Source organism: Pholcus phalangioides, unplaced genomic scaffold, assembly GCF_987345545.1.
Source record: "Pholcus phalangioides strain wild (caught in Gottingen) unplaced genomic scaffold, Ppha-v1.0 ptg000003l_1, whole genome shotgun sequence".
Classification (NCBI taxonomy): Eukaryota; Metazoa; Arthropoda; class Arachnida; order Araneae; family Pholcidae; genus Pholcus; species Pholcus phalangioides.
Window position 1 is genome coordinate 19,433,877 of NW_028301596.1, and position 15,691 is coordinate 19,449,567.

Genomic DNA, 15,691 nt, shown 5'->3' on the forward strand with positions numbered 1-15,691 from the left:
AATTATCACATTTGCATAGTTGCTCATGTTATTGCTGTTGCACTGTTTAGTATTAATACAGTAGTAAATAGCATAGCTGGAAAATTTTTGTGGCTATGTTAAAAACTATTACTAGTGTTTATTTTTTCCAGCAATCAGTGGTAGAGTTTTGTGTCAAATCAATTAAAGATATTGTATTTGTTTCACTTTGAGATTATAAAAATTCAAAATCTCAAGATACTCTTAATTCATTTTCATTTATTAAAAAAAATGGCATAAAGACTGGTCTTTTTTTTAATCTATTTATACGTCACATGCAAACTTTTCATGCAATACCCATCATGCAGATCAAATAGATAACTACCATTTTAATAGAAAAATAATGAAAACATTTTCATTGTGTCATATTTTGGGTTTCTTTTGCCACAAAACAATGCATTTGCTGGTATAATGATAACCTCTTTGTTTAATTGCATTCATCTCAAAACTTGTGGAATTTGTTTTATATATAACTAACTTGGTAACATAAGAAGATGGAAAAGAATTCACAACAGTAATATAGCATTCAACATTGTCTCCAAGTGACAATTGTTTACAGTAACAAACACTGCCCTCAATTTCTTTTCACTCGATCTGAGATACATCGCAAAGCTTGTCTTCTTTCATATCTCTTTCATAAAATCTATGTGCTTCATTATTTCACCATATACTTTTTGTACTGTCTGTGTACTTTTTTGATGTATGTCTATTTGTCTTACTTTGCTTACTTTATGTTAATATTTTTAGCGTTGGCTACCTGCTTCTAAAAAAATTTTATTTCCCCTATCCCTTGTTTCAAAGCTCATCACTTGCTTATTTGCTTTCACTAAAAAAAAATTTTTTTTTCCTCATTTTGTTTTTATATTCTGAAAATTTCTTCTTGTTGTGAGGTGCATATTCTATGTTTGAAATATTTTTAACTTGTAAATTTATGAAATTTTCTTTTTATTCCTGGTGTTTGAACTTATATTACATTCAAGTGTTTGATACTTAATATTTCCCATATGCTCTTTTGTATTTTTGTATTTATTTGTTCATTTAATTGACCAACTGAAACTATATTTTAACTTGAAAAATAAGAAATGTTTCTGATCTGTTTGAAAGTTTTACTGTTTAAGAGCGAGGTATGATTTTCATTGCATGAAAAATAAATTTGAGTGAATAAGACTGCTCAACACACTGAATTTGTTCTCAAAGTTTTTTCAGTGATTTTAGGGTGCTAATTCTAAATCTGGCTTCAGTTTTGTCAGATTGGCTCTGGTCTTTGAGATAAAATGAAATTCAAATTTTAATGTGTGTGTGGTAATACATAAGCAACATACAAATCACATTCGAATTGTGCGAAATGTAAATAAATAATAAAATTAATATCAATAAATATAGACCTCTAATGTCTGATCATAATATAAATGTAATAATATATTGAATAAAAAAGGGAAATAAAAAATTGAAAGTAAAAATTCAACGCAAAAATTAGTGGCTGCAGACTATATATTGAAATGTTACGAGTATGCATTATGTCAAAAACTATAGCCAATTCGGCAAAAACAATATCAGTTGTGAAATTAGCAGTGCCAATATACCCTTAAACTGTTGAAATTTCCTTGGGGTCATGAAAATATCTTTTTTTTGTTGAGCAGTGTAATTATTGGTCATAGCAAGAGAGTGGTGCAATCAAACTTAATCAGCTAGCTAGTCAACGACTTTTTCACTTGCCACAGATGTTTTCCGATTTATGATTCTTCTGCGTTATTTTTTGTGTTCCTAAATACAGTGGAACTTGCTGCTTATAATTCGAAACAGTTGTATATCAAATCGTACTTCCTCATGAGAAATGATGGAAACTCAAATAATTCAATTTGCAACCGTTCTCCCCCCTCCTCTCACACCAGCTACGATACTTTTCATAGCTAAAATGCTGGTTGATTTGTTATGTACTATTGTATTTTTATTTATTTTACAGTGGAGGTTCAAGTATTTCCAGAATAATATAAAAGGGCAAGGGATTTTTTTACTTTAGAATTTCTGCTTGCATAAACATCTAAACCTAATTAGTGGGTGAGACAGTCTTTCATGGGAAGGATGCTACAGCAATGCTATTGTGATAGTCAGTGATGTTTTAACAAAGGGCCCAAATCAAACGAGCCCTTTAAAGGGTTTCTTTAATACACATATGCAGACAAGATATTTTTCAGTTTCGGCTTTCATTGAAATAATAACACAAAAAAGATCTATGGAAAATGCTTGAGACTGGTCCTCTAACTTGTAATAAGGCCTCTCCCATAGTGAGAGAAAGTGAACTGCCAGCTTTTTAGTTGTGATCATGGGATGCTCGACAGACAAGGTGGACACTCAAAGTTATAGTGTTTATCTTGGAGTCTCTAGCATATATATATATATATATATATATATATACTACTCTTATTTCAAGAAATATCTTTTTCATAAGTTAGTCTGTTTGAAAATTTTGAAATTTTTGCTCGTCTTACACTCATAAACCCAGTTACTTGTAATCCGAAGTTTTACTGTACATTTATGGTACCTACTTTTATATTTTACGTGATTATAACCATTTGGATATGGTGAGTGTAACTGCTAGTACTTTTACATTTTATGCTTTCAGAAATTTTTATTGTGAGAATTTTTAATTAAAAGTGTTTGAAAAAAAATACTGACTCCATAATTGACTGAAACTGGTCAGAATTGAAGGGCTGCTGACCACTGGGGTTATTATTAGTCACACAATGACAAAAAGGGGAAGCGACCTATAGAATTATTTTTTTATATGTATGGGGAAATTTTTGCATGTACTGGTATTGTAGACATTTATTCTTTGTTTCTTCAAAAGTTTTTCTTCATATCAATCTCATCAAATATGAGGAGTTGTGAAGAAATCCAATGATTCCTTTCAGTGTGCTCATGAAATAAGTTTTTAATTATTCAAGATTTTTAGATTAAACTTTCATATACCTGTTTCTGAGTAGAAACTTGAAAAAAAAAAAGTATCAAAAGTCTTGCAGGATCACAATTTTTAACAGAATGAGTACTTTCATTTTTCATTGAAAATGACTATTTTTCAATATTTGCTATAATTAGTTGTCATCAGTGAGAAGTGACGTAAAATAATTTTGAGTTATTTTTTACTTTGCCACCTGGTTAGTGTACCAGCCTTTGACTGTGCATGTCTGGGTTGGAATCCTAGTTTGGACATGGATGTCAACTAATACTAACAAATTCACTGGACAGATCGTACAGATCTCTCAGGAATGCATGGGGATCACATTATAATCCCTAAGCTTAATTTCATGTTTCAGAAAAGAAAAAAAAAAGCGATGCATGAGAAAGTCTATAAATTTCTAAATGATTGCACATTTTTTCATTGTTTTTTTAATCAATTATTTAAAACTAACTTTAATGCTTATACTATTCATGTTACTTCATTACCTGGGAAGTTTTTCCCATCAACCTAATCAGTACAGACTTTTAAATTCTGTTTTGTCCCTAAATTGGTATAGAAAATAGAATCACTTCAGATTTTGATACTTCATAATAATTAGCTATTTTCATATACTCTCACACTGACTGCAAGAAGACCTGTGTTCAATTCTCGGCAGAGACAAACTTTTCTTTCTAAAGTTCAGCTCGGCACTAATATTCAGAACGTCTCTCTTTTTCAAAATTTGTTCTTTTTGTTATGATGATAATAATTTAGGGCTTGTGGCACCACTTCATTAAAGGGTTCTGCTGTGTTCTCAAAAAAGAGGTTTCTTCTTGTTCCAATTCCATCTACTAATAAAAGTGTGTCATTGTGTTCTTGTACTTAAAAATTTCACACACCAGTCTGTCAGTAGTTATTACTACTACTTCCAGCTCAATTCACTATAAAATTTAAGGGCTTGAATTATTTGCTGCTTTTGAATCAATCTTTTAAACTGCGGAATCATATCTCTTTGATATAATTGAGATTTTTTTTTTGATGAACAGCAGTTGGGTGTGCAACATTGCGATGTTGATTATTTTGCTTGACATCGCTACAGTTTGGTTAAAATTGAATGTTTAACACCCCCCCCCCTTATGAAGTTTACATTTGAACAAGGTATCTCATCCAAATGCAAACATAAGAAATTCATTCCAGCACTCCCTGGTTTTTTACCTCTTCTCTCATCTCGAAGCTTCATTGTAATCCTATGAATGAAGGTTGTTTTTCTTCCCATCCCAATTCTTTCTATACCCCTGTTTAGTGATTTCCCCCACATATCGCCCCCCTCCCCCCCCCCCCCTCTCATGCCAGAAGCATGAATGTACAATGTCTTTGGGGAAAAAAACAATGTGGGAAATGATGTTTGAATGTTTGCTCTACCCGTGTTATGGAAGTTATTTTCCTAAAATGTTTTGTAACATGATTCAAAAGGGATACACATTTGAGTTTCAGACAAAATTTAGACAACAAAATAAGGTATCCAACCTGCTGATTAAAAAGGGAAAATTTGCATATTCAATGCATGCATGGTGCAACGTCCCTTATGGGAGTTGCTTGCCCGGTTCGAAATATCCAGCAATAAAGTGGCAAACGACAAGTGGAAAATAATTAGAAACAAACTTTCGCATGAAATATTATTATTTATTCAATTAATTATATGGGTTAGTTAATTTTAACAATGGATTAGTATGTCTTGGAGCCCTCTATTGGACGTTAGTAGTAAAGATACTGGCTCACCAATTGATGATCAACAACAGTCAACCTGTGCAGCGATCGGACATCCGATGTTGTTAGCTTTTCCGTAAATACCACAGGAGTTTTCTCAGTTGAGAACCGGAACACCTTGATCAGTTCCTGGAGACCTCTCGGTTGAGGGCCGGACCACCTTGATCAGCTCCAGGGGGCCTCTCGGTTGAGGGCCGAACCACCTTGACCAGCTCCAGGGGGCCTCTCGGTTAAGGGCCGAACCACCTTGATCAGCTCCGGGGGCCTCTCGGTTGAGGGCCGAACCACCTTGATCAGCTCCGGGGCCTCTCGGTTGAGGGCCGGACCACCTCGATCAGCAATGAAGAACTTTGACTGTGAAGATTGTTTTATATTTTGATTCCGGACCTGCCGGAAAACGGATTCAAATAATGTAGATTATTGCATTTTAACAATTCGGCCTAAGGCCAATAGATACGGTAGTAAGACGGTGAACCGTCCTACTAGAGGGCTTCAGTTGAACAGAACAAGATTAGACGAACGCGGAATCAGACTTGTTACAACGTACGGCCGGTATTTAAAGGAAAAACATCCGACCGCACGTGTCTGATCAAGCCAATCGGCTTCAAGGTCACCTCATTTGCATGCGATCGCAGGCGAACATCACGATCGGCCTTGATCGTCGCCATACGATCACAGCTGCAGACTAGTAACATTTATGACAAAGATAACGTGACGGTGACTACGGACTTTTACGCCGGGGGATCATCGGCACGTTACAATGGGACGATATAATGCATCTATCTACTATTTAGGCTATGTATCATCTCCTTTATATCAGAGATATAAATGTGCAAATTTTCACTTTTTGGTTTATCATCTGGTTGGATCAGTTCTTTTGCATCAAAATTTTTCCAGAAACATGAATGCGTCTCCCCTCCAATTGACATGTGTTTTGTAAAACCAATTTGGTTAACAACTTTCATATGGATAGAATAAACATTCAAACATTGTGCAAATTTCAAGAACTTGAAAAACATTCGTGTTCCTGATGAAATTGGGAAATGATAGATAAGAGGAAGATAACATGGGGGGTGAGGATGAGAAGGTGAGGGTGAAAAGAAATCTACTGTACTCTTTTTCCCTTTTCTATTTTTTCTTCCTTCTATATTTCTTTCCCCCTTCCTTTTTTTAACGGAGAATTAAAGATATTGTATTTTTTAATCTAAGTAATGGGACTTTTTCTTAACAGGAAAACTATTTCTTTAGAATTATTGCTGATACTTCTATAGAGATCGCCCAAATCAGTTTATATAGATATGAAGGGTTAAATCGGGACTTCAAACATAAAAGTGTGACTAGTTTAATTTTTAATAAACTTGTATCCTACAAATTTATTCAAACTCAGTTATTTTAAGAGTTATATTACAGACTTTAATGCTGTGTTGCCTTTAGTTATCTTTTGGTCTTGATATTGAATCATTTTTTGTGACAACTTAAAATGTAAAACCATTAAAGATATATTGACACTCAGTGTAATAACTATGCAGTGCAGTGCTCATTCTTTTGTCTTTGTACTAAGGTCTTTCCTGATTAATTTTGATTTAAATGTGAATACATTTTTGTCATGCAAGAAATTCTGTTTACCTTTTCACTGTATAAAATGTATGTGTCTCATCCTTCCATATGTTACAGAGAACTTGGAGATGATGATAAGAAAAATAACTCTAATGGTCATGGGGTTCAAGAACCACGTCAAAGTTATATTGGACACAACCCATTTCTTGAAGTAAGTATCTCAAAGTTCACTAACCTTTTTAGAAGCATAATTTACCTAAATTTGGGTTATTCAAATTTTAGGTCAAACTTAATGTCAAAGAATAAGTTATAGTTAATTTCGCATAAATCAATCTCAAAGGAGGCAAAATGTTCCAGAAATCCTTATCTTCTGTTTGTATGGCTAAAGCATTAATTCTGGTGATTTTTCAAAATCTCCAGTCCCTTTCAGCTTTGGCCAGAAAGGGAGCCTAATGCCAAAACATTTCTGATATGCTAAATATGTGTACAATTATTTACCAAAACTTGAAGCTGTAACTGCGAGTTTTATCTTGGCCTTAAGTAAGTTGCCAAAGTTCTTTATGATTAAGAGATGGTTTTTTTTTTTGGCCCGAAATATATTGAGAAATTGAATTTTCTGGATGTTATGCCGAAACGAATATTTGGAAAGAAAAGTGAGATTTGTTTCTTCCGTAAATCGAACCCGGATCCCCTTGCATACTGGGCAAGTGCACTAACCAATACACAAGAGACACACTTTTCAATTCTTTATAAATTGCTGTAGTTAAGAGAGGCTGCAATGTCTCCATTCAGCACTTCACGCTAATAATATGTGTTATAATGCTCTCAAGTTAGTTTTTTTTCCTGAGTCTTAACTTAGCAACATATCTGCCATTGAATCCAAATGTTTTATCCAATTAAAATCGGTATGAAAAAATCATGATTTTTAAAAAATAAAATTAAAAAATCAGATTTTTTGATTAAAATTAACTGACTGCTTATTAATTAAAACAAATCTTGTTAATCATTAAGAATGCATACTGTCATATCACATAACTGTTTTTTCTCTTAATTGCTCAAATTTAATTAAGCATTAATGAATAAACTACAAATGAACTAAATCAAAAAATACAAACACCAAAAACCTGTGTTTATGTAACATGAAAGGTTGTTAAGCCCAAATTAACTTCATGGATTAACATTTTTCTGGTAGAGAAAATTGATTTTATTCACGAATCCTCTCCTATTAATGCAACTCAGTATCACACATATGGTGCAGGTAGCTCAATTCACTGGATGTACAACCACAGGGCTATTCAGCATCAACTAAATAAAACAAATTATATTGACAAGATTGTTCCTTGCACAATTAATGAATGTGTTTCTGACTTGCACGGTCTTGCTTAACCCTCAACTGGCATGGTGGTGTCATTTTGACCCCACGCATTGCTCAGCATGCCACTCCCTTGAGAAAGAAATGCATCTGGTGCATCCTGTTATCAGTATCTTTCAAGCTAGTTGTTCACAGGTGTTTGACAAATTTATGAGGTTGTTCTATTTTTTCTTTCCATTATTTCATGGGGTCATAATGACCCCACCTCACCATTCTCATAAGACATTTTTTGTCTGACGAACGTAGTGTTGAGATAGAAATTGCGTTTCGGGGGAGCACCAGTTTTTTCGAGGTGAGCATGAGGATAGTGTTGTTAGTGAACTGTACATAAGACCTGTGTGATCAATATTTCATGGAGTTGTTTGTGTGCAAGTACTGTGTTTCAGTCTTACAATAAGACTAATTTTGGTGCTTGTGAAAATATAGTAAATATTATTTTAATTTGTAAATTTTATTTTCTGAGTATATTTTAATCATATCTGTTCAGTTTTTAATCATATCTGTTCAGTTTTTAATCATGAAAATTGCATTCAAAAATTTTCATATATAATTTAAAAAAATTCAAGTCACATATCCCTCCATTTTTTTCGAATGTGTGTCTTAATAAAAGGAAATTTTTGGGAAAATAATTAAAGAAATTTAAAAAATTATTTACTGAGTTAATTGATCGATGAATGAAGACATTCTAAAAAAATCAATTGCTTTTATGAAAATTCTTTTTGTTGATTTTTAAAATGCATTAATACTTGCTGGGGTCAAAATGACCCCACAATGCTTTTTGTGGGGATCAATGATTTTTTTTTAAAAATCAAGTGCTTTAAATTGGTGTGTCCTGATTAAAATACTATGTACGTAGTGGTTGATTTGTATCAACAGTTGTCGTGTGAATTATAATATTCAATTAAGCGGAGAAGGCTAACATTATCTCTATGGGAGAATTTTTGGTTGCAGAGGATGATATTAGAATAAGCAGGGTATCTCAGTTTATCCATTACCCAATTAGGCAAGTGATTGTATTTATGTTTATTTATTTCTTCTATGAATTATGTTCTTGAAAATTTAAAAGAGTTATTAATAAAGAAATATTTTCCTCTTGATTGAAGGTTCCAAATCCAAATTGCGCAACAGAATACAAGAAGGGTTATGTTATGAGAAAGTGCTGCATAGATCCAAGTGGAAAGAAAAGTATGTAGTAAAATTTCATCTTATACTTACGAGCTTTTGCTTTTATTCTAACACTATACAAGTTCTATTTTTCAATTCAGAAAACACATTGTCAACTACATATTCATTTTACATACCACGATTAGGCTTAGCATGACTAGATATGTTCTGGTTTTCCGCTATCAAATTGTCAAATTAAAATGTCCTTGAAAAAGGCTTTTGGGGCACCTGCTTGTCCATTCTGGTTTTTGCCTTGTGTGATCAAAGAAATAGAATTATTTTCAATATTTTTCAGGCAGAACTATATCTATATATATAAAATTGATTTTCTGTCTGTCTGTCTGTGTGTGTGATCGTCAAATTTTGCATATATACCAAATGGGACCCGACTTGAACGATAGGCTACTTTAAAATTTCGTCAGCCCAGGGCAAAAAACTGTCCAGCAACAATGGTTTTTGGGCCTCAACAATCACTTTCCGAACATTTACTTTGGTTACCGTGGTTCCCTAGCAATGCGTTTCAGACGTGTATATGCCTTTACAATGGTTTGTCATTTCTTCAACGCTGTTAGTATATGTATAATATTTATACCTTTATAATGGTTTGCCACATTTTCAATACTCCCAGTGATGAGGTTTTTTTGAATGACGTCGTAATCATCATCAGCATCACTTTGATGGTCAGGGAAAGGGTGATCCTCATAGAAATCAGAAAACACATGTGCTAAAATTTTCGATTTTAATGTAGAAATGTGGAAATTTGGTTTGGTTTTCTGTCACATCAATAATTTTAAAAACTGTATTAAATACTCGATTTTTGAAACATTGAGTTCGCTTAGAGATATACGAAGCCCAGGAGATTAAATATGAAGTAATTAGCCGGACCTACTTTTGAGCTGGATACTATCCATGCAATAACACTGATTTCAACTTTTTATTTATATCTTCTCAAGCATGAAAATTAATGTCTCCACATTGCCTTTTAATATTCAACTTCATAAATTCATATAGTTTAGGTTGTTCTAAAATTAATTGCAGGCCCCTAAAAAGTACATGGGAAAAATTCCACAGCTTTAATTAAGTATTTTTTGAAGCAGAAACAGGCAGAGATAGATAACTTGAAGTTCAAAGGGGGGGGGGGGAATCGAAATACCTAGAGCCCCTTAAAAAATGGGGGGAAATCCATTTCTAGGTTTCTTTAAATATCTAGATTTGTTTATTTCATGAGACTCGCAGGAAGTGGCCATATTGGTTAACTTAGACCTGGTTTGCATGTCCCTCAAAGAAAGAGGGAGATATTACGTGATCCAAAAAAGCCTCATTGAAGAAAACCCGGGCAACGCCGGGTATTATAGCTAGTAATTCATAAATTTCAAACTATATACATGCATTTTTAATTGAGGTCTTGTGTGGGTAGTGCGTGTACTGTCTCAAGGTAAAAACAGTGTTGCAGAAAAAAAGAAAAATTTGAACAACTCTCATGTGTTCTGTCAAATTCTGATGTATATATGACTAGAAATGTTTACACTAGAATGTTTATTTTGGTTACCCCGTTATTCCCTACCAAATGCATTTTTCACCCAAGCTCATGAATTGTCTCACCCCTGAAATCTCTTTGAGAATTTCCTCGCCCCCGGAAAGAACCCTGCTTTAGATACTTTAAATTTTTTTGGCTCTACAATAAATAAAGCTGAATAAAATAAAGTTACTTGAACAAATGCTAAAACTAGAGGTGCTTTGTAAACAGGTTTTTGTACAAGTTATTAGCATTCTATTCAGTTTCCTACAGAAACATTTGTGGGGGAAAAAAGTAATGAGGTTTTTTTCTATCGGGGGAAAAATAAACATTGAAGGGTTAAGTGTATAAAAATTTAGGATAACAAAAATTAAAATGAATGCAAGACATTTTTGTACAAATCAAATTTTAATTTTGTTATTTTAGCTCCACTAGGTCGAAGAAGTTGGAAAATGTTGTATGCAACATTAAAGGATTTAGTCCTTTATCTTCACAAGGTATATAGTTTCTCCTCTCAACCTCATTTTTTAATTGTTTCAAATTATGTTTCTTTTTTACCCATTGATGGTATAGTGTTATTCATACTCAACCTCTCAAATACAGTTGAGTACACGTATAACATACACTGTGGATATAACATACCAAAAACACTCTCTTAACCTATAAAATGATTGTGATACAACATACTGCAAAGAAAAACCTGGGAAAATGGTGCCAAGAAATGATCAATTTTTGCAACCAACATTCATTGTATTCGGGTGATATCTGGACGTAGTCTTTCACAGAAAGGCATGGGAATTCCTTTAGTAACGAAAAATTTTGTCAAAATAATTACATTTGATATTGACATATGACTAATGAATCGGGTTGGGTGATAGCGCCCTGTTCTCTGGATCCAGAAATACAACTGAAAATAATGGTTTCGCCTGTAAAATATGTGTATTCACGATATACCCTTTGCTCCCACTAATTTGTGCTTCCCAACATATTGTTCCGGATCCGCGCTTGTGGTGGGTAGCTAGACAGCGCTACCTGTTAGTATGTACACATTCTGTGGGCAATTACTTATTATTTTTAAAAAACTCTGTTTTCCCTATTTCTGTCAAAATAGCATCATTGATGCTTTTCAAATCATTGAAAAAATGTTTGCTTTTTCTAATACTTTTAGATCACCTGGTAGATGACACTGATAAAAGAAAAACTGTTTTGATCGGGAAAACAGAAATCTGCACTGGTTTAAAAGCTTTACATGGTTCAAATCTCTACATGTTGAAAGAATATGCAAAAGCATGTTGATTGATGACAAATTTTGGGAACATTAATTTATCTTTATAAATTAATTACAAATATGAAGACAACGTTGAATGAAACTATTAGCATGAACCCAAATAATGTTAGCGAAATCAATTAAATTAAGCAGAAATTTATGCATGTTCATCATATTATGTACTGAATAAATTTTTCAAAGTTCCTCAGGAGACATATATCAACCAAAAAATACATTCATTCTATGTTAAATTTAATTATCTGCTGCTTAAGCTTATTTTGTCTGCAGCAATCTCAATAATGTATTTTATGCATGTGCATACAAATGCTATATAAGCTCATTTCACGACATCGCTTATAACATTCTTGTCGTTTATAACGTACACTTCTTGAATCACTGTGGGAGGGAAGATTATGCTCTAAGCAAACTCGACTGTACTTCAAACAATGTTTCATTATTATTATTATTACTCTTTTCTTTGGAAGGTTCAGTGGTTTTGTTCTAGGTTTTACCATGACAAATATTTGTCACACTCTACATACTTTTTATTTCATATTTTATAGGATGAGCATGGATTCAAGAAAAATCAACTTTATGACAGTCTTCATAACTCCATCCGAATCCATCATGCATATGCGGAGAAAGCTAGTGATTACACTAAGAAACAGTATGTCTTCCGGCTACGCACTGCTGATCAGGCTGTTTATCTGTTCCAAACGAGGTGAACATATGATTTTTATCTAAGCCCTAATATTTCAAATATCTTGAATCTTTCCTTGATGATGTAATTTTTTTAAATAATCTTGTGTATTTCTTGCAATCATATAATTTTAGGCATGCTATCTATACTACTTAATTATTTTGCATACAGTGGTGCTTTTTTCTTAATTTGAGAGTTTGATATTTTTCTATATTTAGAGTTTAATACAGTAAAACCTCTTTTTTACGGACACCATGGGACAAACAAATTTTCCGTTAATCAGTGGTTTGAAAAGCATACTTTTATTATACAAGAGGAAATTATTATTTGGTCGCAAATGAGGGGTGATCGTTAAGAGGTTTTTCTGTATTTTGCTATTGAGAGTTGTTTTGATTTCAATTTAGTTTTAATTCTGATAGTAAGTTTCATACTATTTTTTTTACTGTTTCAAAACCATTTTGTCAATAATAGAATCCATTCTAGATCTTCTTCCATTTCTACCTCCTCCTCTACTTCGAAACTCCTGCAATATAGGCCTATATAAAGCATTATTTGTATTTGTAATTCAATTTATTTTTTTCTTTCATAATGTTGGTTAATGGAACAATTTTTATGGACTCCCCTGTCATAATAATTTCCAAGCAATGTCTTATTGTTTGATTGTATGGTTTCTTCACAGCGACTCCAAGGAACTGGACAGCTGGGTGGACGCAATCAATCTAGTTGCTGCTAGTCTGTCTTCTCCATCTCTTCCAGCTGGTCTTGGTAGTCAGCGTAAATTTCAGAGGCCTCTTTTACCCGTTAGTCACACAAAAATGAACCTGGTAAAAAAAGACTACCTCAGTTCTCTTATCTATAATAATATCGACATGTGTGTATACATATATTTTTACTTAATCTGAAAATTAATGCCATCTAAAACATCATACATAGAGACTTAAAGTAATCCCAATTCGATAATTTAGCTTGAAACAATGCAATATCCAAAACTGAATGGCTGATTCAAATCAAGTGAATTTAAAACCCTTGATTATCTTATGTATTAATGGTAATTTGCAAATTTTAAGCGATATAATATTTCTAGACACCCATTTTCTTTAATATACATTTTCAAGCCAAATGAAAGAAATCAAAGGTAAATATTAAATTTTACGTAGATTCATAATCTAAAAGAATAATTTTCGAGTATGTGTATTGTATTCCAATAACTATGAATTTCATTCTAATTTTCAATTATTTTTCTCATATGCTCATTTTTTGTATACTTTATTTCAAGCGTGAGCAGCTCCAAGACCATGAAAATAGAATAATCTGGCTGGAGAAAGAATATGAAGAGCATTTAAACAAAACTTCAGAGCGAACAGGAAAATCAAGATTCGTTCATGAGCATGCTGAAAAAGAAGCCCATCTACTTTATGAGGTGTGTGTTCAAATAATCAATTTGCAATTGTGATAGTGTGAAAAATGTGATAACTTTGACTAAAGACTTAAAAAATTTGTATTCATGTGCATAGCTGCCAAGTCTCCCAAATTTTCTGGGAGTCTCCTGAATTTTAGCTTCATCTCTCGACCTCCTGAAAGGTTCTTAAATCTTTTCGAATTTTTATGAAAATCACAAAAAATTCCTAACTGTCCCTAAAAGTTCCGTACTTCATTTAAAAAGAATTCCCGTGCAGAAAACAATCCATAAGGAATTTCTTGTGGGGCAAAAAGTATTTTGTCTCTGTTTTTTACCCCTTTCTAAATGACGTCACATGTCGTAAATGGGGGAATAGTGGGAAATTCCTTTTTTAAGGAAGTTTTACTAACCTTCTGATAGTAACAAGAAAAGTTGTCTTATCATGCAGGGAAATAGCTTAGCAGTCAATAGTCGTGGATAATAATTGAAGATTATAGTGATGCACATGTGGTCAAAACTTCCTGTTTTGTTAAAGTTATGTACGTGCAATAACGAAACATGAATACTGATAATCAAAAAATAATAAATTTTAAAGATACTCATTCCAATGAATTTCTTTTCATCAAACGTTTCAGAAAAACGCAGACTTTTTCTTTTCATATAAGTTGTATTAAAAAGACAAACATCGGTCATGGTGAAATCAAAAACATCAATCAAGTGTCACAAAAAGTCAGTGTTCTTTAAAAATTGATGCTTTTTCCTTTCATTATAAATGCAGATACTTGCATTACATATTTATCGTGCTTAACACTAGAAAGACGGACAGGGTCTCTGTGAACCTGCATGCTCTTTCTGCTCCCATACCTCGAGAAAGAATAAATTGAAAGCTTGAAAATTTCTCGACTTTTCCTGAATTATTATGCTTCTATTATACACCAATATTTTATCCTGTTTTTTCATTATCTTTCTTATCAATGAAGTTACAAACAGATGTACCTAGAAAAACAGAAGGGGGACACACACTGACCCTCCCAGATATTTTAGAACACATTCACTGTATAGTACTGCCAACGTTAGCACAATTGATTTTGCAAGACCAAAATATTTCTGATAGTCTCTTTGAGCATCCAATATGGTATAATCCCCATTCACAAGACATTTTTTACCCTCAATCTCATCTGCAAATGTTGGTCAGCGGGTGTCTCAGTTTTTCTTGTCAAGTATTCTTGTCATTTTGTCCGATGACTTTTTGTTCTGCAAAGTACAAATATCCACGTTCTTGTGAGTGCTGTAGAAATGTAAAAAAAATGCAGATTCATGGAAGAGGAAATTTCTCAGAGTTGGCAAAAACTGTGTGAGGCAAACTCAGATGAAGTGGTACTGATGATGAGAATTGAGAAGAGATTGAAAATTACCCCAGGCAGATCATTTGTGAAGTATTGATGATGAATGTGTGAATCGGAGTGGAGTTATACCTCCAACAATGTCTCAGCTAATGCAATATAAAATGCCACTATAGTAGAACCTCTCGATAACGGACACCCATGGGAACAAAAATTTTGTCCGCTAATAGGGAGTGCTTGCTATTGGAGAGGTAGGATATACAATGGAACCTTGTTTATATGACTTTCACATTTATACAACGTTTAGCTTCAGTCGCAATCGGTTCTTATACATTTTAATGTTAAAAATGTATATGTTACTGCAAAAGTGATGCGCCAGTGGTTATGAATAGTTGCAAATCGTCTCGATAAAGAAAGTTTGATTAAATTTTGCTACATTTATCATTTTTACCGTCGATTTTGTATAATCCCCCCAAATAAAGTTGGAAGTCTGATAAATATGGAAAAATTTGTAACCTTTCCTCTCTTCATTAAACCACAAAATTAATTATTTTTGCCCTTACATAATACATACACTACATGTGTTATGCGATGAGAGATAAGAACCACATTATCAGTCTTATAATATTGGCTTTCTTCACAAGTATCAA

At 33.1% G+C, this 15,691-nt stretch overlaps 1 protein-coding gene across 5 annotated transcripts in view; it reads left to right on the forward strand.

The window, feature by feature from the left end:
* LOC149088219 (uncharacterized) overlaps positions 1-15,691 on the forward strand; it is a 144,229-nt gene that overhangs the window by 121,716 nt on the left and 6,822 nt on the right. For all 5 annotated transcript variants that reach the window (XM_089245571.1, XM_089245574.1, XM_089245572.1 and 2 more), the window contains 6 exons: positions 6,398-6,491; positions 8,756-8,837; positions 10,759-10,829; positions 12,163-12,320; positions 12,979-13,123; positions 13,576-13,719. In XM_089245571.1, the coding sequence (XP_089101697.1) occupies positions 6,398-6,491; positions 8,756-8,837; positions 10,759-10,829; positions 12,163-12,320; positions 12,979-13,123; positions 13,576-13,719 (694 nt within the window). The remainder of the gene's footprint in view (positions 1-6,397; positions 6,492-8,755; positions 8,838-10,758; positions 10,830-12,162; positions 12,321-12,978; positions 13,124-13,575; positions 13,720-15,691) is intronic.